The sequence below is a fragment of the Fundulus heteroclitus genome, chromosome 8 (genome assembly GCF_011125445.2).
Source record: "Fundulus heteroclitus isolate FHET01 chromosome 8, MU-UCD_Fhet_4.1, whole genome shotgun sequence".
Classification (NCBI taxonomy): domain Eukaryota; kingdom Metazoa; phylum Chordata; class Actinopteri; order Cyprinodontiformes; family Fundulidae; genus Fundulus; species Fundulus heteroclitus.
Genome location: NC_046368.1, coordinates 6,711,455 through 6,738,891, shown reverse-complemented (window position 1 = coordinate 6,738,891; position 27,437 = coordinate 6,711,455). Strand labels below are relative to the sequence as shown.

The following is a 27,437-nucleotide window of genomic DNA, read 5'->3' as shown; positions in this document are numbered from 1 at the left end:
ACAAATCATGTCATCATAGCAACCACAAAAAAACAACATGAGTTATATATCTAACTAAATACTAATTTTTTTTCTTTGTTCCTCTCACACAGTGTGGATCAATCTTTAGGGAATTTATAATTGACGATAATCTTTCATAGTGACAGTTATTAACCAATTACTGTTAATCCTTGATTATGTTAGGCTGGACATAGACATTTCAAAATAAATTAAGTAAGAAACAATTGAGTGCAAGGAAATGGCATTTTATTAAAATGTGAAATTTATTTAACTTTTCTGCCACACCATGACTATAGTGATAGAATACTCCTATGAATAGTAGCTACTAGCTAAAAGCTCTCCAAATGTTGAGAAAAGCAGCCCAAATTTTAATAAGCCACCCAAGGCTATTTATTACAGGCCAACATGTTCAAAAGAAGCAAAAACTGCCAAATCTGACAACAATTTTGACCACAGTAATTTTAGCATATCACAGACTGGATAATAGCTAACTAGCTGCTAACTAGCTGCTAACTAGCTGCTAACTAGCTGCTAACTAGCTGCTAACTAGCTGCTAACTAGCTGCTAGCTAGCTTATTGATTTGGATTAGTTTTTATTTAAATTTAAATTCACTGTTAGTATGACTCAGATTAGTTGGTAGTTTGACTCTGAGCAGCTGTTAGCATGACCGTTGGTATCTGTTAGCACCTTGGCTATGGTTCGCCGTTAGCTTGACACAGATTAGTGGCCAACCTGACTCTGAGCAGCTGCTAGCATGTCTTTTGTTAGCATTAGCATGACTCCAAAAAGTTCACTTCATTCTCATTTGTTCTGAGCTCAATTCTACCCAATTCTGTGTACACGTATAATATGTATATGTACATGTTTGTTCTTTTGTTTTTATTAAATGCAGATCTCCCTGCAGTCTGCCTAATTTTATATCTAATCTATTTATCCAAACAAATACTAGGAGAAAGATGTGTGAATAAGTTGATAGCAGCTAATGTCATGTTTTATCGATTTCTTGCCATCATAGACAACATCTTTTTTTTGTTAAAAGAATACCACAAAAATATTTGATTGTGAGGATTATTTGGCTGATCGTGACCGTGGCCGACCAGTATTTTTCAAAAATGTTGTGGAAAAATCATTCAATCTGGCTGCTGCTTGGACCAATTACCTATTTCCTTTTCTTCCTCCGTCTCCATCTTGAGACCATCACTTCTTCTCCATTTAGTGTTAAGACGATATTTCTGTTTATACTTTTGTGACTTGATTCAGCTTCCTTGTGGACATAGTATCCATATAAAAGCATCTATTGAAACTTACATCATACAGTGTGATATGGGCTCCACATTTTAAGAAATCAGGCTCAAACAGGGATAAAGAGTGCAAGTTCTTGACGATCTTTAACATTGTATTGTGTTTGAAGGATTCCTAAATGAAAAAAGTTAGAAAATGGACCTTGGAGCGAAGTAAGCTGGTATTAAAGTTTAAAAAAGTTAAAGCTCTTTTTCTGCAAACCAAAAGTACAGTATGCTCTAAGCCTCCAGTCTCAGACCAAAACTCTGATTTGATGAGGTAACCCCAGCAAACAAAAGAGGCTCTTAGTACACTGAGTTACCTAACACACAAACTGATGTTATACAGCCAACCAGTTAGAGCTGTTCGGCCTGATCGTCTGTCAGGTGTTTCGCCCTGTTGGGTGTTAATCCTTAATCAACTGACCATTGTTGTAAAATAAAATAACAGGCAGGAACTGATGTCGGCGTCAAAACAGTTAGAGAATAAGCGACTGGTGCACAGATCAGTATACTGCTCTGCTGTGATTGCGTTGCTTTATCAAAGCGGGGGGAATTGTGCAGCGATAGTCGGCTTAGCTCAGAGCAGCAACGAGCAAGGAGTTAAACCCTGCTGCGAACTGAAGCGATAAGTTGATTGAACAACCAAGCAAATACGACTCAAACTCAATTTCTTTGAGTGTTGGGGCCTGGGGAATTTCATGGGAACAACAAGCAGCTGAAATGAGTTGATAATGGAAATAAGCACCAGCTGCTGCTTCTCTTACACAACTGCATCTCCAACTAATGAATATTGCCATGTAAGCCTAGATTTATTCCTATTAGTGAGCCATGCAATCAGTTTGTATCGCTCCCTTCAGGACAAATGTTGACATAAGGACCATATGGCAAGTTGGTCCACAAGTGGTTTCAACCACTTGATCTTAAACGAAGTGGCAACATGAGGTCAAAATGTACCTTCTGAAAACTTCTGAGTCTCTCCTACTGATGTACTTTAAAAAAGTTCTCCTATCTTGCAGCTTTCTCATACATTTTCCACTGTGAGATTATGGCTGCCCTGTGAGATGTTTGAAGCTTTACTGTTTTAGAACATCATGCTTCCCTGATCTTCATGATGCTGTTTGCTCTCCACTGTTCTCCTCTGAGGCCTTCACAGAACAGCTGGGTTTATACTGAGAATAAATTACACTCTGCTGGATTCTATTAGCTAATTAAAGGGTTTCTTCAGTGCCTTGGCTAAACAGGATTTTCTTTAAGGCTTTCAGATTACATGGGGGTAAAATAGAAATGCACATAATGCACATAATATTTTTATTATATTAAGTTTTGAAAACCATGTGTCCACCTACGCAGAGTAGTTGTATCTCCAACCTTTAGTCTAAAACAACTAAAAGGTGAAACCTTTCAGTTTGCAACAAACACTGCATTACATTTTTTAAAACAGTTTTATGAAAGGTTTTTCAAACAGCTCACCTTAGTATTCAGCAACCTTTTACTTTGACGCAGTTATGGAAATATGTGTCAATATAAACAAGTGTTTATAACTGTAACGGTTTAGATTTTTTTTTTTTTTTTTTTTTTTAGATCAGGGGTCAGCAACCTTTACAACCCGAGGAGCCATTTTTGCCTTTGGGCCAGCTAATAAGAATTTCTTTAGAGCCACAAAGGCTAAGTGAGCCTCCAAAACCTAATTACCACTTTTTACAATATTTAATACAAGAAATATGTTACGCTTTTTTAAATAAAATAACAATTTTCTAAGCTTATTAAATAAAGAAAAACATTGGATTCTTACACCGCTGCAAAAAGGGAACTAAAATGATTGTATTTGTCCTTGATTTGAGCAGGCTAGTTTAAATCATCTCCCAGTGCACTTAAAATAAGAACATTTCATCTCCATCATCTAATTTCAAGTGCAGATATCTAATGAGGTTATTTTAGGGGTCAAAATACACATTCCATTGGCAGATAATCTTATTTACCTGCTAAGTTTGAAGACAAATTTACTCATTTGAAGAAAATATGATCTACTTTTAGTTCCCTTTTTGCAGTGTAAGAGAATGAATACATTATATTTAATGCAACATTTACCTTTTTTTTCATAGAAACAACACCAAAAACGCACGTAATATCAACCAGAAGATAAAAAAAAAAATTACCCTACAAAAAATATTCCTTACATTATTGGTGTGAAAAACAGCATTCATTTATCACCTATAGATTTTAAAGTATTGCTCAAACCTTATCATATTTAGTGAAAGTTATTAAGAGACACAGTACAGGACTAAAGAGCCACTTGTGGCTCCTAAGCCACAGGTTGCAGACCCCGGTTTTAGATGGATAAAATTCAGTCATGAAAAGACTTTGCTTTAAGTTGCTGTTGCCTAAATAAAGTGGAAAATTGGAATGATTAGCTGTCACTGTGCTAGGTTGGTCCAGATCTCATTTGGCAGGCAGGGGATACTTTGTGTTAATTGGCAATTATACATCTGAGAGACCAACAATCACAAGCGGAGCTCCTCAAGGGTCTATTCTTGTTTTACTTTTGTTCAACATTCTATATTGTCTGTTCAGCTCAGATTATTATCATTGAGAATAATCACAAAAAAACTAAATTTAAAAATCAACTCTGTTAGACTTTTTTTTCCATAATACAAATAAAGCTGTTAATGCAAACTTACCCGGCAGTCTCTTTGCAGGGTCTTAATCAAAGCACTGTAGGTGTCTGGGTCAAAGTACAGGCCGTCCTGGTGCATCTCCTGGAAGTCCAGGTCTTTGTAGGTGGGTGAGTTCTTCACGCGCTCTTTACGTGACGCGCGGCGTTTGTATGAGGAGCCCTTCAGGTCGTACTTGAAGTGCATCTTCATGGCTCGTGGCAGAACATTGTTCATCACCACCACTCGCACCGTGACGCCGCCGCACTGGATGCAGTAAAGGCCGTAAAACTTGGGCAACAACGTCCTCGGGTTCTGATTCAGATTCTGCCAAAAGGAAAAACAAGGAAGAACACATAAAGAGATGAACTTTTTAGGTGTATTTTGTTGATTTTTTTTTTTAAATAAATGTTACATACAGACAATTCGCCAGAAAGATGTGTTTGCCCGCTTGCCCGCACATTTATTGTCTGTTGTCAAACTAGATTTGAGCAGTTAAATAAAATTATCTGCCAATGGAATGAGTATTTTTACCCCTAAAACAAGATAATTATATATACCACACTTGAAATAAGATGATGGAGATGAATTGTTCCTATTTTAAGTGCAAAAATCTTATTCTATTGGCAAATAATCTTATTTACCTGTTCAAATCAAGGAGAAACACATTCATTTCAAGAAAATTTTCCTTATTTTTAGTTCTCTTGTTGCAGCTTCAACTGTTTCTGAATCTCACCAGAGAGTCGTCTGGTTTGTTTCAGATCATCAAACAAATGATAGTAAATTAAGTTAACTGATTAAATAAAAAACAGCTTTCAATTAATAATTTTATTTATTTAAACCAACCTAACCTTGACTGCATTTGCTACACCTGGCAGCAACACATGGCAACATGATAATGGTCAAAGAGTCTTTTACAGCACAGTGGAGGTTACAAAGCCTTGTGAAAATTGTTTTAACTAAGCTCCTTTATAGGAGTAGTGACCATAAACAGCTCTCTTACGGTAATGTAATTGGATCTCTATCAGATTTAAGTTTAAGTTTGACTAGGACATTCAAATCCTTACTTAGTTTTTGCTTTCAGCCCTTCAGAGGTGGATTTTCTGTTTTCCTTTAAAACGTTATCTTGCTGCATAATTCAAGGGCGCTTGACAATAACGTCACAAACTGACGGATGAATGTTAGAGACCAAAGTTTATCAAGTTCCATCAACTATGACAGGCCATTATTATTCTTAGTGCCAAGTCTGTTTGGCTTATTTTTCTTATAATAAATCTTGATCTTAATCAGCCTTTAGTTTTTATTCTGATAATTGTCAAATATTAAAAAAAAAACTATGACCTGAAACATTTAAGTAAAAGGAAAAATAAGATTCCTGGAGGGAACCACACTTGAGTTGTGAATTCAACCAATTATTATAGTGACACTGTCATGCCTGGATATCTGCTTATGTATGCCTTTAACTGATGAATAATTTGAGCTTTAATGTTGTTGTACACTGCAAAAAGGGAACTACAAGTAAGTAAAAATTTCTTGAAATGAGTGTATTTTTCCTTGATTTGAGGAGCTAAATAAGATTATTTGCCAATTGAATGAGTATTTTTACCCCCTAAAATAAGATAATTAGATATCCTGCACTTAAGATAAGATGATGGAGATGAAGTGTTCTTATTTTAAGTGCAAAAATCTTATTCCATTGGCAAATAGTCTTATTTACCTGCTTTAATCAAGGAAATATTCACTGATTTCAAGAAAATTTCACTTACCTTTAGTTCCCTTTTTGCAGTGTATGTTTTTGTCTTTTTTTATTTTTCATGTCTGTATTCTATATGAATCTTTTTTTGATCATATTTTAACAGGTTTTCCTTGTTTTGTCTTATTTATTTATTTACTTATTTTTATTTATTTTTTCCCTGTCTTTCACCGTGTGGGTTTTTTTTGTTGACGTTGTCGTTGTAGCGGTTTGCTTGTTCGCCTTGTTCTGCATAGTATAAGACGCTTTTATGCTTTTGTACAAAGCTTTTCCTGTATAAGTTGAAAAAGTAATAAAGATACGTTTAAAAAAAAATTTAAAATGTAAAAAAAAAAAGAAGATATCTGTAGTGAGGTAAGCACTTTTTTCAGAGCACTCTGTGATAGAGTCACTGTTGGGAAACATCTGCGTCAGCAACCCACCATGTAGTAACCAGGAAGTAGCTTCTGCAGAAACTCCGCCTCTTTGTGCTGCACCGTCTTTATGATGAACTCATCGTCGCTGGTGAGGTAGAACCAGGAACTGCTGGCTCCAGGGTTGGAGAGCTCTATCAGTGGCTCCTTGCAGATGGAGTACTGAAACAGAGTGATGCAACAGTCTGACCACGACAGCATTTCACAACTAATTCAGAGGAAACCTTCTTCACATACTGAAGAATCAGAGGGATGTTGTAGCTTCAACTGTTTCTGAATCTCACCAGATAGTCGTCTGGCTTGATCCCAAAGAGCTCCCTGAAGTAGCGAAAAGCCAGCGGGGCGTACGTTTTCAGACGGAAATCTGGGAAGTGATGCGCTGGGGTCATGTTGCTGCCTTCACTGGAAATAAAAATAAACAAAACAATTTAAAAAAAGGTTCATCGGTGTAGCTGTTTGAATAGTAACAGCTATTGTGATCAGTCACAGAGGAAAAAACAAGCATTGCAAAAGTAATTTCTCTGACATCATATTTCTAGATAATGTCTGACCAAGAATGACTGCTTGTTTTCATAAAATTAAACCAACAGTCTGAACCGACTTCTGTGTTTCTCCAGCGAATTGTTCTGTGTTGCACAAAAAATGTTTGAGTGTGAGTTTCAGCAACAGAAATGTTAGGAAATGTTTCTCATAAAGTCTCTTGTGCCACAATCATCGGCCTTTCTGCTGGTAATATTTGTACATAAACTTTTCACTCACAGGACAGCTTTAAGTCTTCTCCTCTAACATTTCAGAAGATTGGAGTAGACATAAAAAGGGCTCTTTGGTAATCTCTCTCAATCATCCAGAGTCTTAAGTCCTCCTCCTTTTTCCAAGGACCCCTTTAGATTCCTCAGGCTGATAGTATTTTAGTATTAAATACATTAGAAATTATGTATGTTTTAAAAAATGTATATAAATACACCTAATATTAGAGATTTGGCGGAGATTAGATTCTCATTCTTGTTAAAGCCAAACTTGTTTTGGCTTCTACCTTACCTGATGAAGTGGACGGAGTTAAATATTTGGCCATTGTGTTACTCAGCTCAACCCCGATGCATCCTCAGCAGTGCCTCCTCAGGCCCGACAACATGAGTTTCACAGACCCCCCAACCTGTGGTTTGCGGACCCCCGGAGGTCCGGGGACCCCAGTTTGAGGGCCGCTACTTTAGATCACTCAACAATTTTTTTATTATTCAGCTAAAAGACCTACTTTTCTGACAGAAATCATTAAATTTCTACCCAAAATGTTTGAGTATTCTATAATAATAATAATCATGATCTTTATTGTCATTGCAACATACTTTCCAATTAAGTTGTTATCTGCATTTAATCCATCCCTCTCCAGGATGCAAGTGTGCTGCTCTCTAACCACTAGGCCACCACTCCACCAGTTAAGTTACCGTGACAAAGTTTTCCTCCCCCATGCTTAAGAGTGAGCATGAAGTCCCTTTCAATATATTCTTCATTTATTTTAGATCCAACAGCTGTGTTTGTTGCTGAAAAGCTCAATCTTAGTTACAGACCACCAAAGCACAAGGTCCCATTTTAAGTCACAGTGGCATTAAACTCCATATATTTACGTTTGTGATGGTAGGACAAAAAACAATATTTATACCTCTGGGAAGATTGCAAATGAAGTGTTCCTAGAATCTGTGATCAACCAGATTTGGTAGGCCTCTGCTGATTCGGTTAAAAATAATAATTTCTTTATATGTGACTCTTTTCTCTCTGAATAAATAGACTTGAATTAACAGGCAGATTTATTTTTGGTATAATAATGTACTACAGGGAATAAATGTGAATTCTGTCCAGGTTTAAGCATTCTTTAAAGTAAACCACTCTCCACTGAGTGGACTTTCTGAAAAGCAAAGGAATACTCCTATCTGTTGTTGTACCCTTCCCAGGGTGTCGTCCTGGGTGGTGAGCGATTTCACCCATGACAAAATCCACCAGTGGCTAACCACATAAGTCAAACTATTTCTCCCCCGCTGAGTAAAAATACTCAAAGCTTCATTTCCTTTACTAAATTCATTAAATGTGACAGCACTAGCGTCTTCTTTCTTAATTTGGTCCTTCTATTTTTTTCCTGTATGACATGCAATTGATTACATCTTTCAACCTTCCCTGTTGAAAATATATAAATTACTGCATTACTGTCACATACACACTTAAGAAAGGCACCAAAATATGAATAATCCATGTTATAGGCTTGAATTCTACCACTAAATGATACATAAAAACTGATCTTGTTTCAGCTTAATACATAATGTAGTGTAGGTAAATATTTACCTGGGCAAGAAGACGGTTTCCACCACTGAAAAGTCCTGCATGAGAACATCTCTGTCTGGTTTGGAGCTGAGGTTTCCAACAGCATAACCGATGCCCAGCTGGATGGCTCCTTTTAGGGCCTCTGGTGTGGGCTGCCAAACATATTAAATACAAAAAAAGAAACTAAATACTACTTAATTCTTGACTCCGTGTATTACATTTTCATCTCATAAACAGTCTATAGTTAGCATCAGTTAGCATCAGTCAGCATATGCTGCCGTTAAACGTATCTGGATTAGCATGTTACCCTCAGGATCAATTATTGACTTTGAGGATCCCTACTTGGTGTTTAGTGTTAATTAGCTTGTAAACGTGTAAAATGTTCAGTGGTAGTAATGACCTCATGTACAGCCTCAGATTGTTGTTGTTGTTTGAAAATATGCTAACATGTAGCCGCTAACCGTTAGCACTATTTGCTAACGGTTGTTTCATTGTCAACAATGAAACGGATGCTAATATTTCCCCATTCTGATGGAAATGCGCCTCTGAGATTGGTAATTATGTTCATTGTCTCTGGTCATGTGTGAAGTTACAAAGGCATTGGTCTGGTATTGCGTCTGAACTAACTGACATCTTTGGTGTTCCAATACGGATGGACCCTATGTGGCTGATACTTGGTCTCCCGGATGGTCGAATCACTGACAGGAAACATAAGAGACTTTTTTTAAAATACTGACATTTGCTGCTAGAAAGAACATCCTACTCTTCTGGAACAAAAATATTGCTTAAATAAAAAAGTCACGATACAACATTGGTATGGACTGCATTCCAAGGGAATACGTCACGTGCATCCTTCACTTCAAATTACATGGCTTCTATAAGATCTGGGGCCCCTACTTGCAGCATATCGGACCCACGCTGTCATCCTCCTTGCTTCGAGGATTTCCCAAATCAGTTTAGCCTGTTTTCACAATTTTGCCATAAGTGGTCACTATTTATTGTGCACGTTACAGCCTTGTTATGTCTGAATTCTCTGTACTGACTTTGATCTGGTCATTGTCTTGTTTATAATGAGGGGGAGCGTCACCTGCATAGAGCGCCCCACTGATTATGTGATATGGGTATGAATTACACAATCATTTTTAAGGTGTCCTGTCTGGCAGTGCAGCTTTATGAATTGATGTCTTGAGAGCCCAACAGATTTTACTTTCACAAGTGGAGCCTTACTGCTTTGGCCATAGTGCTCCGCTTGATTTATATATGCATAAAGTTGTATTAGATTTTATTCTGGGAATATTCAACGTTCAATGGACACAAAAAAAAAAACGGGAAGGTAGAAGAGAAAAAAAAAAGGAAAAGAAACGATGAGACAAAATGTTAAAAGGGAGAAAAGGTGACAAAAAAAGAGTAGAGGAAAAGGAGAGAACAATATAACATCCTGAGTATATCCTGAATATAACCCTAACCCTCTCCTAACTTTTATTCCAGAAGGTTTCTATAAGTCAAAGTGGTTTAAAAAAAAAAACAATAACATTCCTTTGAAAATAGTATCTTATTGAACATGAGTAAGATAGTGTAAAGTGAGTATTGACCTGTATGTTTTATGATCCACTATATTTTTTATTGTTCTTGCTTTTCCTTTTATTTCTTATCCTATTACTTCCAAGGAATTGTTATCTCTCTATGTAATTTCTACCCTTGTTCATACTGCTCACAGCCATGATGGCTTACTGCTCTAATTGTTTTTACTGTTGTTTTATTGATTTTATTATTTCATGTTGTTGACGCAACCTGCTGAAGGGACTACAGATGGAAATTAGCCATATGCTGTAATGTGGCATATTTGCATGTGCATTAATATGCAGTTTCCCTTTTTTAAATGAATAAACTCAAACTGAAAACATATTGATCAACAGAGTACTATAAAATTATTTTGAACATGAGGTCTAGCCACATACTTTCACTTTCATAAAACAATTTTAATAAAATGTATGTGATTGTCTGAGATTAGGCCGTTTTGAAAAAAATATATAACATCAGCACATTTTTTTTTTACTTTCTCAGCATCTATGATTAGATTTAGCATATATATATATATATATATATATATATATATATATATATATATATATATATATATACCCAATGACCATTTTATTATATACATGTTGAAAGTCCCTGGTTGGACCCCTTCTTACCTCTACAACTGCTCTAATTCTTTGCGCCTTGGATACAACACGGTGTTGGAAACATATTCCACACATTTTTTTGTTTTATTAAGATAATATCATGCAGTTGCTACAGATTTCCCAGCTGTACATTCGTGATAGAAAACTCCCATACCAACAAAATCCAAAGATGCTCTACTGCATTAAGGGGCCTCAGTCACGTACGATGACTTAATACATTTCTATGCCACTAGTTCACTCTGGTTACGTACAAAGGTTTTCTGACAAAATTATTGCACTCTGTTGGCTTGTTATATTTTATTTCTGTTTTTTTTTACACTTTGTTTTTGCTCTATTTCTCAGTAAATGAAGTGCTGATGTGTTTATTTACCATTACAAGACCACGTGTGCGATATGGCGCTGTGCGTGAAAAGGGTAAACAAGGAGAAGCAATGGAGCCCACAGACATATATACAACATTAAAATGACCTTATAATTAATAAATACGATCATAGTTATATGTTAATTCTTAGCTGTGAAGGGTGATAACAGTAGATCTGGTTTGTTTTTTCCAAACTGAAGTTTGCGGTCCCATTTCCATCCAACAACAATGCCTGTTCCCCATTACTTAAATCGTCTATTTTTCTTTCCATTCATTAGGTTACGTGGGATCCGAAGCACAGAGACGCGTGGTTTACATTACGCTGCACGGTATTCTGGTGTAAACAAGATGACAGACAACCGTTTATTCAGGTTCCACAGTGAAATCTTCTTACAGGAGTTGTTCAATGATTAATTATCCAAAATAACCGAAGTTTGCTGATCATGCCCCAAAATGTTTTCAGCTACGGTAAGAACAACTGTGTAGCTTCGGTCTCTGTGGTTTTTTTAATTTATTTTTTTCCTCTATCCGCCGGAAACTTCCACCACGCCACAAGGAAATTATCCCCTATATTAAAGGGCAGCTATATTAAATAAAGAACGATAGCGCTAAAAAAATAAAAGCATTTTCCAGTCCGATATTCTTAATACAGCCTTTAGAGTTATAAAAGGTAAACATATTGATCAGAATAACAAAAAATAACCGCATTATATAGCTGAGTATAGTTATTTTTGATTCCACAATTTAACTTTAGGTTCTTACTATAAATAACAAATTTTTATCATTGTTAACAAGGAACTGAAAGTCCAGTTCAGTTGCATTGAGGTGGTTGAAAATGATGGTCAGATTGAAAATGTGTGGATATTACCAGTAGTTTAAAGATTATAATGTTAACACATTTCCAATACTTCAGTTTGATCCCAGAACTTATCTGTGATGAACAGCTTTCACGTGAAACTGAATAAAAAAACTTAACCTTTGAATACGGAACCTACTGTTGACGATTAAATATGTGTCAAATATAGTTGTTTAAACATAGAAAAACAATCAACTAGGATGTCAGAACAATAATAATGTATTCTTACCTTTTTGTGATCCTTTGAGGTTTTAGAGGTTTTGGTTCCTCTTCCTGCCTTATCGATAGTCTGTGTTGACATCTTTTGGGTTTAGAGAACTTTATCAGAGGGAAGCTTGGCTGTCCTTCCTCCAACTCCAACTTCCTTTTTTCCACCCTCTAATGAATGGACCAATGATGCGCCACTGTACGATCAATGGGCTTCATGGAAAATGCATTTCGCATGTAGGGACGTCCTGTAGATGTAAAGAGAAGAAGACATTTGCATTAGGAAAAGGTTTAGCAATTGTAAAAACAAAGCCAGTTAGTTGTGTTCCTTGCATGTAGCCTGACCTCGTACAGGCTGTTCTGTCTCAGCTGTTCTGAGGTCCTTTTCAGTTTTTGTAAGACTTTACCTTCAGAATCCTCCACAATAACCCTTAATCCCAGTTAAGAAGGATTGTAAGACCTGTTACACACACAAAAAAAAAAATCTCCCACTTTCATAACGGCAGCCACGAGGCTTAGAGCTTAGACTGTGAGCTTCCCAAAACGCAGCCCGGGACAAAACAAAGGCTTGTTCTTTTGGTTCTTGCCTCACAAAATAAGGGTTATGTGTTCAAATCCAGTTTGGGCCTTTTATAACTGAAGTTGTCATGTTGTCCCTATTCATTCACGGGTTTTCTCCAGGTACGACAACATCAGCACCAAAAGCCCAAAACTTCTTCATTCTTTTGATTCCATCTTTTGATTCCTGGATAGGAAGCGAAACGTCTTCAAACTACGGAAAACAAGTCCAGTTGCTTTGTTTTTTACTTTTTTTGGAATTTTGATACCAAAATTTTACTTTCGCTGATAAATCTAGTTTCTAAAATCTAGCTTTATTCTAATGAAGTAGGATTGGTACGGTAATATTAAATGCCTTACATTGTGGTGTAGTGGTGTCTGTACTCTCTGGCCCATATTACTAACTTGGTTAAAGGAGCCTTTATGTCCGGTTGTCATAGTCTCAGATAACTGGTTCTGACAGTATTAAGGGGGAGTTGGCAAATGGGCTGATTTCCAAAGAACTGTTAGCTGCATTTTTCACATTTCTGAAAGTTGAGCAGAAAATTGGATTTCTTGACCAAGTAGGGAATGGATCTTTTGGTCCCTTGAATCAACACAGATTCATTTACATCATCTGGTATTGGGCTAAAAAGATAAGGTTGGCTGAGAAACGATCAGAGAAGGTGGGGACGTTGAACTTCCCAAAACAACTAAAGGAAAGGACATTTCCAACATATTACAAATTAGTTTCTATGAGTCGGGCGGTCTGTTTACAAAACGACAGAATCTTGTTCTCACTGTCTGACATTAAAGCCCACAATGATAAACTAATCCGGTTTTAGCACAACATTGTGTTTACTTGCTAAATGCCATCATAGTGAGAGATTTTATAAAGAGAATTACTTATTGTTTTGTTCTGATTCAGAAGTTTGCATTCATTTCCTTTCATGTTTTTCTCAAATTAACTTTTAAATTGTATTATGTAGAACAAATGTGATAAGTTGCTTTCGTCACGCTTCACGTAGGCGTTTGCTTGAAAGTTGGCAGATTTTGTTTTCTGACAAAACTGGTGTAACCGGGTCATGTTTGGAGGCTGCTGGACCACAACTCTTCTATGAGACTGAGGACTTTGTAATACTCGCTAAAAAAACATCGCTCTTTGTTTGGCGGTAATCTAGAAATGCGCTTTTTGGTTGATTTTAACAGTAAAATGACACTACATAATGAACCACAGTTCTGTACTGTATAATCTGTTTACTTCACATTACTGTAGATTTGCAATGCATTCTGGGAACATTCTAAGAAACTACGACTTACATAACAGTGATGTTATCCAACCAGAGCAGACCATGTTCCATCTGGAAATGAAATAGGCGACTGCTTCAGATGTAGGTGGAACATTTTAGTTTAATTTAGCTCTTTGTTTTTATTAATTGTTTCATTGTGTCATTTCCTATTTAAACTTTGCATGGTAAACATGTTTATGGACCAAAAAGGTAATTAAACAATAAATACATTTTCTGGGAAAATGTTTGTCTTTATTTCGGCCACTTATTTACTGTAACATCTGAACAACATGGCATTAGTCCAGATTACCCTTAGCTGGGAAGTAGGTTAAAGGCTGAACGAATCAATGCAGAAATGTGTTATATTATAAAAACTCAGTTTTGTGTTTAATCTGTAGCAAGAGCTAACCAGAGCAGACGATCATGCACTGGTCCGGCTATTCTGCATTATTGCGCAATAACGCCTAAGGGGAATTTGTAGAGACCTATTGACTCAGCATTCATGTTTTTAGACTGTTAGCGTACCCCAAGAGAACCCACACATGCACAAAAAGAACATGCAAACTCCTGATGGAAAGGACCCAGGCTGGGATTTGAACGTAGACCTGGTTTAGCACTGCTGCCTTGCTGCAAGGTTAAAGTGCTACAAACCGCGCCGCTGTGCAACCCTGCAGACGAGTTGTCTTCCTTTATCCTACATGCGGTAAAACCACAATTTTCTGTTAAATTGCGCTTGTTCCGTGGAACTGTAACAAGAATTAAAGTGATTATTTGTATCAATTTTCACTGTAATCTTAATTCACCCCTGAACAGAATAATCAGCTCTCTCTATGTTGGTTTAACTGTAATTTTATTGAAATACTGACACATCTGAACAACTGTTGCATTCAAGTTTCTGTTATTTATACAGATTAAACGTTTGGCAGTGTACGCCGAGGGTCATTGTCCTTGTGTAAAACAATTAGTAACTTCTCTCTTCCCGGTGGAAAACCCCTCCGGTGCATAACGAACCTCATCAACTTCAACACAATGACTACATCAGACTTTAACAAACCAGCAGAAGTTATGAAACTCATGTTAATTTCTCGTCTGATTTCTCGTTTCTTTCGGCATCGGATGTCAGAAACACTTTCATACGCAACTAATTTCTTTTCTTCTTCTTTTTTTTTTGTATGAAATGTTTTGGAGCCTTGAGTGAACTTGCAAAAAGTGGCACAGAAAGATAGACAGAAAGAGGAGAGCTGTTTATTTTAAGGCTCTGCTTCAGGATGTGGTTTTGTGGTCTTGACTCGAGGAGAACTAAACTGGGTCGAGGAGGGTCGTCAAGAAAAAAAAAAAAATCTGTTTTTCAGGGATCCTTTCTCACGGTGTGAGAATAGTTTGCATATTAAAATACGAGGCAGAAAAACCTGAACAGAAGAAAACCCTTTTTTTTTTTTAAATGTGACCTAGTGGTTGTTTAAAGTTTATGGCAGATGATTTCGCTGGTGAAGATTCTCAGTCATCCAGGTCATGGTCATTCCAAAAAAAAGGTAAAAAACAAAGCAACTGGACTTGTTTTCCGTAGTTGAAGACGTTTCGCTTCCTCTCCAGGAGGCTTTCTCAATTCAAAAAGTCTGGAGTAAACCGCCCATTACTAAGGGGTGGACCTGTTTCTGTTGTATTTGCATGTTATCTAAGCCATTACAAGGCCTTTGTTTGGCAGTAGTATAAAGCTTGGTACTCCACATTACTCCAGACTTTTTGAATTGAGAAAGCTTCCAGGAGAGGAAGCGAAACATCTTCAACTACTGAAAACAAGTCCAGTTGTTTTGTTTTTTACCTTTTTTTTGGAATGGCAGATGATTTCCTGGTTTCTCAACAAACCTTGGACTGGAGAAAGATGATTTATTTGCATGGACTTTCTTATTATTAGAAATAAAACCAACTGTATAATCAGTCTTGTAGATGAGTTAATAAAAGTGCCAAAATGTGGGTTTTAATTAATAGAAATAAATCTAGTCCAGCGGTCTGCAACCTTTACTATATAATGAGCCAAATCAGTCCAGTTAAGTTTTTAGAGCTCAAAATGTTACATGACCTTTTGTTCTTATTGCCGATTTATAATTTGTCATAAATATCTACCTATTAAAGTTTATAAAGAAACACAATTTTATTTCTATTTTTAGGTTTGCAAACAGGAGAAGGATATATTTTCTTCCGTGGGATGTTAATATCAGTGGAAAATCAGCACATAGTTTCCAGTCAAATGACGTAATAATAATAAGAAGAATTGAAAAACTGAAAAAGCCTGCATTTGTTATTGTATCCATATAAAAAAGACATTACTTGGTATTTCAGACCAAGGTTATTAAGCACCATGAGGAAGGTTCAATGAGTCACTTTTTGTTTATAAAAAATGTATAATTCAAATGAATAAAGTTACAATTTTGTTTGTTTTTTGCACATTGTTGCACTGGTTAAATCTTCGTGTTAACAAAACAACGACCAGAAAAAAATCACATCATAAACGTAAAAATGTGTTATGTGACCCATACAGCAGAGCAGCTCTAGCCTAGTGGGTAAAAGTCCAGTTTTTAATGACTTTGACCAAGACCTAATCACCAGCGGTGGACTTTGAAGATTTTATATAAAACATCTGAAGACATTTCATACATAAAAGCTACCGATTCACTCCTATTAGCATTAGTTTCAGACTTTAGTACAATATTTACAACAATTCTTCGTTATTCTAATGTGGCCAGAAGAAAAAAATAACCATAATGCGAAAACAAATGCATACGCACAACATTGCTTTAAATATATAAACTGATTTGGATTCCTTAGACCATATATAGCCCAAGGAAACTTTTTTTTTTGTGGCCTGAACAAATGTGCCCCAACTGTCCAGGCGGTTGATATACTGTATACTTTTTTAGACTTTTAGGGCACTGAAGCTGGGGATTTAAAACAAGATGCAGACAAATTAAAAGGGAAAATTGTGCATTGAACACAAAGTATTGATCTTTTATTAACCACGCTAGTACTTTTATTTTAATTTGATTGTGAATAGGACCAGAAACATCCTGTGAGTTTAACTGAAAAGAGAACTTTGCGCAATTATTTGTTCAATTTGGCTAAATACAGCAAGCTATTCAGAAGAAAGAGTGACCCGTATCCTGTTGTTGCTGCTGAGAATAGACCTTCTCTGCCAAACAATTGACTGAAAAAACTTAGAGAGTTGCACACCTTGCTGCTACCAAGTCATATGTTTAAGACCCTTTATATGTTTCAGATTGACAAGGATTTAACACACACCATTATGATCCTCTGGGCGTTGAGCTTCAGCTCTCGTTTTTTCCATAATTTGTTCATTATGTTCTATTTTCATGCCTTATTAGTTTTTCCTTGTGTTTAGTTTACTAATTATTCCCTGTTAGATTTTCTCCTTGGTTTTATTATTTCATCGTATCTCTGTTCAGCTCCATTGGTGTTAATTAGTCTCCCTTCCTCAGCCTCCCTTTGCCATACCCTTTGCCCCAGCTGCCCCTCGTTATCTGCAGATTAACACATCGGTTTCCAACGTCTTTCCTCCACACTTCCCTCTGTATTTCAGCTCACTGTTTAGTTTTGTTATTTGCTGGTTCTTCCTGTTAACAAGCCTGCATTTCCTGTTACTCTCACTGTTGTTGTTGTTTTTGTTGTTGTGCCAGTGAATGTATTTTGTTTAATTGAAAATATGCAGTTCCTATATTGTCCACGAGGGGCGCTGTGTTTTAATTAGCAGATTAAGCTTCAGGTGTGGAAAAATTTAAATAATTTCTTAATTTTTATCTGTTTGATGTATTTTGTCATGCAGGACAGTGTTTTTAAGTTCCAAAAAATGTGAATAAATGTTTTTCAACATTGTATAATCACTGTGATCAGTTCTTATGCATAATGCACTTAAGTAAATGTTTAACTGAGTAAAAGTATTGTTCAAATTGCACATACTTTTCTTAAAAACGCTGAGGTTATTCATAATATTTTGTGTAAAAGTGAAATTAACTTAATATAAAAATGAACAAGTCCACATTTATTAGTTCTATTTAATCTTGCAATGAGTTAACTCGTGTGGCCCTCTTGAGATCAGATTAAGCTGAATGCGGCCCCTAAACCAAAATGAGTTTGACACCCCTGAATTAGACTATCTGTATTTAAATCAATACCAATCAGATTTTAACACACCAAAGTCTACATTTGGGTAAAAGTCATTGGATTTACAATTACGTTTAAAAAGCATGTAAAATGTGTGGTTATTAAAAGACAAATTATTGTTGTAAGATTTGAACTTGTCTGTGATCATTTTATCCAAATAAAAAAATATAAAAAGTTCCCATCTGCACCAGCCACCAGGGCTGGTCAGCCAAATCTTTCTTGAACAAAATCAGCACAGGGGCCGCACTTTGGATGCGCCTGGCCTAAACGTACCGTAGTTTATCCCACTTGGCCCAAAAGTCTGACCTCTGGTACCTGTGGATTGGCTATGAATGAAGATTTTATCATAATAATACAGCCTGGAAATGACTGGTGGAAAATGGAAGACGTCCAATATCAGCTTTAGTCGGTTTGGCTTCTTGGTTTCGTACTCTAAACCTTTCCTTAGGAGGTTAGGATGATCAAGAGAAAGGTAAGGGGCAAGCCCACAGCTACACAAGTGAAGGTTGTTAATATTTTAGAAAGCAGTTGGGCCACAGGAGGACTACGTTGTGGGTTGAGCTCCTATGTTTGACAACTTTGAATTGAAAGACGAGGTTCTTTAGGTCTGGAACATCAAGCAAACACAGCATGAACTCCGTTTTTTGGGGGTCAGCGATCGACTTAAACTCGATTTTCACAGCCACAATTTCTGATATTTCACCAAGCAAAAAGCAGCTGCATGATACTAAGAAAAGATGTGTTTTTCATGATGCCCAGGTATCTGACTAGTTATTAGTTTTAGGTTCCTGGGATCGTGCATTTGTCGGTTTTATACATTTTAGTGTTGCTTATTCGTCTGTAGAGTCTGCTTAATTCCTCTTGTTTAGATTTCTGTACATCATGGATTTAGTGATTTGGTTCATGTTTCTGTTACATTTTTTCTACATGCTACCCCCACGACCCGACCCCGGATAAGCGGAAGAGGATGGATGGATGGATGGATGGATGGATGATAGATGGATGATGGATGGATGGATGATAGATGGATGGATGGATGATGGATGGATGATACATGAATAGATGTTAGATGGATGGATGGATGGATGGATGTTGGATGGATGGATGGATGGATAAATGATAGATGGATGGATGGATAATGGATGGATGGATGAATGGATGTTGGATCGATGGATAAACGGATGATGGATGGATGATAGATGGATGGATGATAAATGGATGATGGATGGATGGATGGATAATAAATGTATGATGGATGGATAGATGGATGGATGATAGATGGATGGATGGATGATGGATGGATGATAGATGAATAGATGTTAGATGGATGGATGGATGGATGATAAATGGATGATGGATGGATGGATGATAGATGGATGGATGGATGATGGATGGATGATAGATGAATAGATGTTAGATGGATGGATGGATGGATAAACGGATGATGGATGGATGATAGATGGATGGATGATAAATGGATGATGGATGGATGGATGGATAATAAATGTATGATGGATGGATAGATGGATGGATGATAGATGGATGGATGGATGATGGATGGATGATAGATGAATAGATGTTAGATGGATGGATGGATGGATGATAAATGGATGATGGATGGATGGATGATAGATGGATGGATGGATGATGGATGGATGATAGATGAATAGATGTTAGATGGATGGATGGATGGATGGATGGATGATGGATGGATGGATGATGGATGGATGGATGGATGGATGATAGATGGATGGATGGATGATGGATGGATGATAGATGAATAGATGTTAGATGGATGGATGGATGGATGGATAAATGGATGTTGGATGGATGGATGGATAAATGATAGATGGATGGATGGATGATGGATGGATGGATGAATGGATGTTGGATCGATGGATAAATGGATGATGGATGGATGATAGATGGATGGATGATAAATGGATGATGGATGGATGATAAATGGATGATGGATGGATGGATGGATGGATGATGGATGGATGATAGATGAATAGATGTTAGATGGATGGATGGATGGATGGATGTTGGATGGATGGATGGATAAATGATAGATAGATGGGTGGATGGATGGATGGATGGATGGATGATAGCCCCCCCCCCCCCTCCTCCCCAGTATATAAGCAGCCTGTATTAACTTCCTGTTATTCCACCTCTGATTGGTCCTGCCATGGACGCTCACATGGTTTCAGGTGAATTCTTGTGTTGTGAGCTATGAGTCGTTTAATCCCGGCTGAACTACTGTCTCTCCTGTTAGTGATGAACACTGCTGGCGAACAGCTAAAAGCAACATCTCACCATTGGGCTCTCAAATTGAGTTTCTCAAAGTTCACAACAACATTTTACTGGAGAATCAAGTCTGCTTTTCCTCTAATAAAATACATTTTAACCAGGGGTGCAGTGATTTGAACATTTGGGCCAATAACGGTATCCTATATCAGTATTGCTGTAAGGGCCGATTAACGATTTTATGTACATTTCCCTTCCCTTTTGACACCTTGAAAAAAATTATCACACCACTGACATTGCTTCTCTGCTTTAACTACCCCCCCCCCCCCATCCCATACTCCCCCACGCCCAGAGACACATATACAAATGGCCAAAGGATGAAACTAAACATTGGTTATTAATTTCAGCTCACTTTTACTCATGGGGCTGATACCGATATGTAAAAAAAAAAAAACTAAGATCAATCTTTATCATCAATATGGCCAATTTATCAGGCATTCTTATGCATTATGTTTTCATTCAGATGCTTATCTGTTTATGGTGGTTAGAATCTGTCTGTTGGAACCAGGCTGTACCGATGACTCCTTCCTGCGTTTATCATTTTATCTCCGATTTATAAATTACTGAAGCTGAACAGGGCTGTGAAACGATATTTCTCCATTACAGATTTCTTCTTCTTCTTCTTTTGCTTTTTTTTTCACCCACCTAGATGTTTAAAACGAGCAATATCAGACAAAGATAATAAGCTGAGTAAGTACAAAAAGTAGTTTTCATAATAAACAATAACTACCCAAACCAACCCGGTCCCATGTGATAATTGGTTCTGGCTACTTTTTAATCACTGTGGGGGAGTTCTGGTCCACTTGCTGTTTTAATTTGGACACATTTTTGAGCATTAACAGCCTTTTTTTCTGTATTTTAATCATGTAAAGCACTTTGCATTGTCTCTGTACTGAAATGTGCTATTCAAATAAATTTGCCTTAACTTGCCTTTTAAGGCCATACATCGGATTCCCAATTGGATTTATGTCCAGGCTTTGACTACACCGCTCCAAAACCTTATTTTTTGTTTTTTAGCTATTCATAATAGCTCATATCATTATGCTCATAATAATTGTCTTGCTGCGTAAAGCTAATGTGCGTATGGTCACAGACTGATGGTCAGATGTTCTACAGGAGCAGAATTCATGGTTCTCTACATCCTGTTGTCTGGGTCCTGAAGCAACCAAGCCGTCACACTGCTACCACCTTGTTTGTATGAATCTGAGGTTATTCTGTCTGAAATGCTGTGTTAGTTTTAATCAAACGTAGCAGGACAAGACCCTTAAAAATACTCTACCTATGACTTATGAAACTAAATATTTTCCAAAAAGTCTTTAAAATCCCTCTGACCTCGGCTGAGCTAGGTGTTGCCCTGGGTTAGTCTGTGACCTCACAGATGAGTTGTTCACTTTATCTTTACCCAGCATGCATCAGAGCAGACTTGTGCGTTCTTCAGACTGACCGCTTTCCCAGAATGCACTGCGGCCGCAGCTCTATTCAGGACAGCGCAAACGGAGCTCACAGTGGTAAGTTAAAAATGTCCTTTTTCTGCTGCTGTTCTTCAAAAGTACGTTTTCAGATCGTTTGAGGCGAGAATTTTTTAATTCTAATGAATTACAATTTTTTAATTACAATTTTTTGGATATTTTTTAGGCTTTTTTAGATATTAAAAATATTATTGCTTTAAAAATCTTTTCAATAAAATATGGTGTAGTGTATAAATAGTTTTGTATGTTAAAAAAACTTACACTATAATTTATTTAACACAAAATATTACCTCACACATTCAGCAATTATTCACACAATTATTTCATTTTATGGTGAATATAAGTAATTATTTATTGTCATCTAAAGACGACTAATAACAGGAGGTGAAATGCGTGTGCTGACGTCACGAGAACACGAGTACGTTTCTGTTCCAACACACAGAGATACGTTCTGCGTGCTCCAGTTCTCCCCAAGTCCGTACTTCCTGTGTTCTTGCTGAGAACAGATTTGACGAGAAGAAACAGCCTCTTATTGCTGAATCATGATCTCAGCTGGGCTAAGTGAGGCCTGCAGAGCTTTAGGTGTTCCTGGGTCAGTCTGTGACCGCCATGACGAGTCGTTGACGAGCTCTTGGAGTAAGGTGACCAGATTTCTAAAATCAAATCTGGGGACATTTCTTGCTCGTGGATAAAAATCAATACATCTAATCAAGATGAAATTAGGAAACGGGGACAGTAATGGTTTTGTTTATTTTTACATGTTTATTAATATTTAAACAATAAAAATCAAGTGTAAAAGACAGGAATGTGCCTCTCCAGACCTTTAGTGCATCCTAAGATTAATAGAAACTAGAACTGTGTCTCTGGGTTGGGGCAAAGTGGTGGGAGTGGGAGTGGAGGGGTCCAGAGTGGTTAGCAAGGTTTTCCAATTTTGTGGGGCTCAAAGAGCTCTGCCACCCCCTAAGGGGAAAGTGACATGAGGAAAAGAAAAACCAGTAAATACAAACATTTAGCCTGTGGCTTACTGTGGAGACAGAGTCCCCCAAATTTCAAAAAACTGCAACAAATACTCATTCTGTTCACGTCTACATACCTATGAGAAATAGGTTTTTCTGCGTTAACATCAAAAAGTAGTAGTCAAGCCCGCTGGTAAAGGATGATATATGTTTCTTACTGTCAACTGACCACATAAGGGTTCTGTGCATCACAAAGCAGATTAATTTCTCCCATAATGGGCTATAAGCACATAGAGCACATAGTGCATAGAGCCTGTTTGGAACAAGACATTGTCCAATGAATTGTGGTGATGTGAGGTAAAACAAAGGCACAGACTTGGAAAACCCCTTGACATGAATGCAAGTGATTGTGTGTAGTGCAGCATGAGCATGTATAAACTTACATAAAGTGTGTATAACTACATTATGTGTATGTGTATGGTAGTAGCTGATGTGTGAGTATATTGTTTGCTCCTATAAGGTAAGTTAACTCCGGTCAGTGAGTCAGCTAACATGAGATCATCTCTGGTTTCTTCAAGGCCTTCTGTGTCTGAAGAGCCATCAGCCACGGTATCCAAAGGTCTGGATAAAATAAGAGGAGAAGAGGATATATTATGTGCAGAACTGAAATTTTTAAAACACAAGAAAAAAAAACAACTAAACTGCCTCTTTATTGTGCCACAGCTAGGGAAGTGCATTGAAACACATGTTCAGTGCAGAGACTCAGAAAGAGGTTATATCCTCAGACAATTGGGCTTCTCAGCTCAAACCTGAGTATATCATGTCAGAGCTTTATCACTTGAACTTTATTAATATTCTAAGTAAATATTTCTCCCTTCTCGTCAATCATTCTTTACATCAATATTCCTATTTTCCTCCACTCTCATTTAATCTCCTTTCTGTCTTCCTATCTTCTTCCTCTCTCCTTTTGTATCAATCTTACATTATTCTAAAACAGAGACATTATATATTTAAAATCACTTCCAAAAACATTTGAATGTACAACATGAAAACTTCCAATTATTATTATTATTTCCTCTGATTAAATAAAAAAAATGCTAATTACCACAATACTAGGAGCTATAAGCAAAAACAACATAATAAATGGACATTAAATAGGTGGTTATCTTCTACTCCATCATTCTCAGATCATGCAGATCTTCATTCAGTTCTCCTGTTACTGACTCCTATTTTTTCATGAGGAACTTTCATAAATCCAAACTGAGCAGTAGAAAAGCTAAACCTAAGCCTGGAAGTCTATGCTCATAAATCACAACCATAAATCAGCAAAACAACTTGTAATAACTCTACTAATAACTAACTATCTAAAATATAAACTAAAGGTCACCAATCAGTTCTAAAACCTCTTTAGACGAACCCTTGTTGATCCCTGGAGAACCAGCGAACCAGATTAGCGCTTTACAAAGAGTTTTCAATCATTCTGTTACATTTTATCTGAGTGTCTTTTACTCATGTGAGCAGCAACTCGTGGTCTTGTCTTACTTTTTATTGATTATTTTTTAACCTGGAAAAAACCCAAACATTTCTCACAGGATCAGCTTGATCCAAATAAAATGAATCGATTAACACACTTACCATAACACAGCAGCTCCCCATCAGTTGCCACCAGTTGACGACTTTTCACTTCTTCTTCTTCTGTTTTAGAAGTGGTACGCTCGTCTTCTTCTTCTTCTTCCTCTTCGTGTTTTAATGACATCTGACATCCAAAAGGAGCATTACCGCCATCTAGTGGTGCGCTCTGTTCCTCGTCATTATATTATCAGCAGCGCAACCAGCTACCGCAACACATTTCCCCCCTCGGTAAAATCGGGGACATTTCCGGGGACAGCTTTAGCCGGGGACAGGTGGTCCAAAACGGGGACAGTCCCCGGAAAACGGGGACGTCTGGTCACCCTATCTTGGAGTAATTTTAGTAGGTCGACCTCTGCTGGGACGGTTCTCCACTGTTCCTTGCTTTTCTCCATTTGTGCTTCTCACTGTGGTTCTCTGGGGTCATAAAGCCTTAGAAGTGGCTTTTATTTTTCCATTTCTTCTCGTATTTCTGTAGATCGGTAACCTGACCCTAACCAAACGGATGTCGCTCCGCCTAGCTCCACTCACATCCATCTGGGACACCGCCATAGAAATTGCCTTTATTGAAGGCTGGGCCTTATCAAAAATCCTTGCATATGATTGGATAAGCCACTTGTCTGTCATCTTTATCGACGTGCTATTTCAACCACTCACACCAAAGCTAACCCGTGACGCTGTGAGAGCGACGCAGGAAAAAACAAAACTATTTTATTTTTTTTTCTGTGTTTGCGGCTCTAGTGGCACGTGTTTTATTGACAGTGAGCTGACAGGAAGAGGGGGGAAGACAGGCGGCAAAGCGCCGCGGGTCGGAGTCGATCCCGGGCCGACCGCGTCGAGGACTAAAGGCCTCCTAATATGGTTCGCGCTAACCGCTAACCGCTCCGGGGCGCCAACCGCTAACCGCTCCGGGGCGCTTACCGCTAACCGCTCCGGGGCGCCAACCGCTAACCGCTCCGGGGCGCTAACCGCTAACCGCTCCGGGGCGCTAACCGCTAACCGCTCCGGGGCGCTAACCGCTAACCGCTCCACCATGGACGTGCCCCGGAAAACAAAACTTGCCAAATCCGGTCGGGAGAAGGGCGAAAACATGGTTTCCACCAACAAAAGCCTTCAGAGCCGTTCTCTGATGTTCTTTTAATGAAACAATATTAGGTAGATTGGACAACACGGAAGAAATAGCAGCATCAATGTTAACGCTTGCTTCCTCGATGCGAGCCGCCATTATTTTTTTTCACGGTCGCTTCTCCACTACGTCACATCTATGAAACTCCAGCCCTGCGTCCTGATTGGCCAGACAATAAAATTGGTTGAAGAAATCACTTTCAATGGAAGATGTCCCAGATGGATGTGAGTGAAGCTAGGCGGAGCGACATACAGCTGGCTAGGGTCAGGTTAGTAGATCAGATCATGTTGTATCGTTTTGTGAGACCTTTTAGCCTACTTCAGGTTGTATTTAAGTGACTGCGTGATTCCACAAATTTCAATGTCAATAAACACAAAAAACAGCAGTCTCCACATGAAGTCATTACTCGAAAGCTGCTTTTTGTGTTCGTTGACATGTTTTTAATCCAGATAAAGGCTAAAAAAAATGAAAACAACTGGACTTCTATTCTGAAGCTGGAGACGTTTCGCTTCCCATCCAGGAAACTTTCTCTGTGGATGGGACGCGAAAACGTCTTCAGCTTCAGAACAGAAGTCCACTTGTTTTATTTTTTAACCTTTTTTGGCCTTGGATGACTGAGGATCTTCACCTACACAAAATGTTTAATGTCAACTGAGCTCATCTGAGCTGTAAGCAACGTATTTATTGTTGAACTCTGTCAGAGATCTAGGTTATACAGCTAAATCTTTGAGTTTAGGTGACTTGCCATTTTTTAAAAAGGCCCAGACTACACCCTGAGGTTAAGTCGACACCTCCTAAAAGCCGAGTGGCGTCCACCAGCTGCCTGTCAGAGCTGGGTGTATACTGCAAACAGGCCGGTGTTTAACTTGACGGCTCAGGTTGGGGAAAGCAAATATTTAAACCTGCAGGCCGCCGCTCCTTTACATGTATGTAAATGACAGAAAGTGCTCCTTTCCAGCTCGTTGGTGGCATTTTGCTTTTATTTTTGTCTGAGTGAGGAAGTAGAGCTGATTTCCTCTTGTGATGTTATCTTCAGCTCATGTTCCCGCTGCGGGGCCGATCCGCAAACGGGCCAGATGGGCTGGGTCGTTCGGTCTCTGCCGCTCACCCCGGGAGGCAGAAACTCTTACCGACAGCCAGGAGGGCGAGGAACAGGCTGCGTCTGTGAGGAGGAAGAGGAATACGAGCAAAAGAAGTCTTACCTGAATAGCCAGGATGCTGTGAAGGCGCTGATGAACGCAGGTCTGAGGAAACACCAACACCAGGGTTACGTGAGCTGCGGAGAAATGAAGAGCCGGCTGCTGCTGCAACTGTAAAGCATCCTCACCACTTCCCCTCTGACTCTGTCTTCCTCTGTTCGCGCCTCTCTCCGCCCACCTGTTGCGCTTATCCTCGTTTTGAGTCTGAGCTGGAGTTTAATCTGCTGCAAACGTTATGCTGAGAGAAAAAAGAACTAACCAGGTTACCAAGACCTTCTAAACTTGTTTTGCAGAGCGGTTTTTGGAGGTTTTAATATTGCATTTGGAAACTGTCTCGACTGCATGATCCCAACTAACATATTTTCCAGACTATAAGTCACACTTTTTTTCATAGTTTGGCCGATCCTGCGTTTGATAGTCAGATGAGACTTATATACACAAATTTAAATGGTAATTCATACTGACCAACATGAACCAAGGAGTAAACATTACCGTCTACAGCCACAAGAGGGCGATCAAGGCTTGTGAAAACTATTCTGCTCCTGTACCACTTAAAGATTTATTGAAACATTAACTCATAGACAACAAAGACTGAACACATTTTTATGTTGTTTGCATTCACTTAGCAGAGCGTTGTGCGGTTCAGCTCGAAAGAAACAGACCGAGACAGAAGCTGTTACTGGGCTGTCTGTGAAGCTAACAGCAGTTAGCGCTAGCTTAAAAGA

At 38.1% G+C, this 27,437-nt stretch overlaps 1 protein-coding gene across 2 annotated transcripts in view; it reads right to left on the bottom strand.

Annotated features, from left to right (window-relative positions):
• The window catches only part of pip5k1ba (phosphatidylinositol-4-phosphate 5-kinase, type I, beta a), a 38,040-nt gene extending 11,227 nt beyond the window's left edge, over window positions 1-26,813 (bottom strand). For both annotated transcript variants that reach the window (XM_036140015.1, XM_036140016.1), the window contains exons 1-6: window positions 26,716-26,813; window positions 12,047-12,272; window positions 8,433-8,563; window positions 6,386-6,503; window positions 6,111-6,263; window positions 3,963-4,262 (exon numbers count right to left, since the gene is read on the bottom strand). In XM_036140015.1, the coding sequence (XP_035995908.1) occupies window positions 3,963-4,262; window positions 6,111-6,263; window positions 6,386-6,503; window positions 8,433-8,563; window positions 12,047-12,118 (774 nt within the window). In that variant the 5' untranslated portion in view covers window positions 12,119-12,272; window positions 26,716-26,813. The remainder of the gene's footprint in view (window positions 1-3,962; window positions 4,263-6,110; window positions 6,264-6,385; window positions 6,504-8,432; window positions 8,564-12,046; window positions 12,273-26,715) is intronic.
• Between the last annotated feature and the right edge of the window lie 624 nt (window positions 26,814-27,437).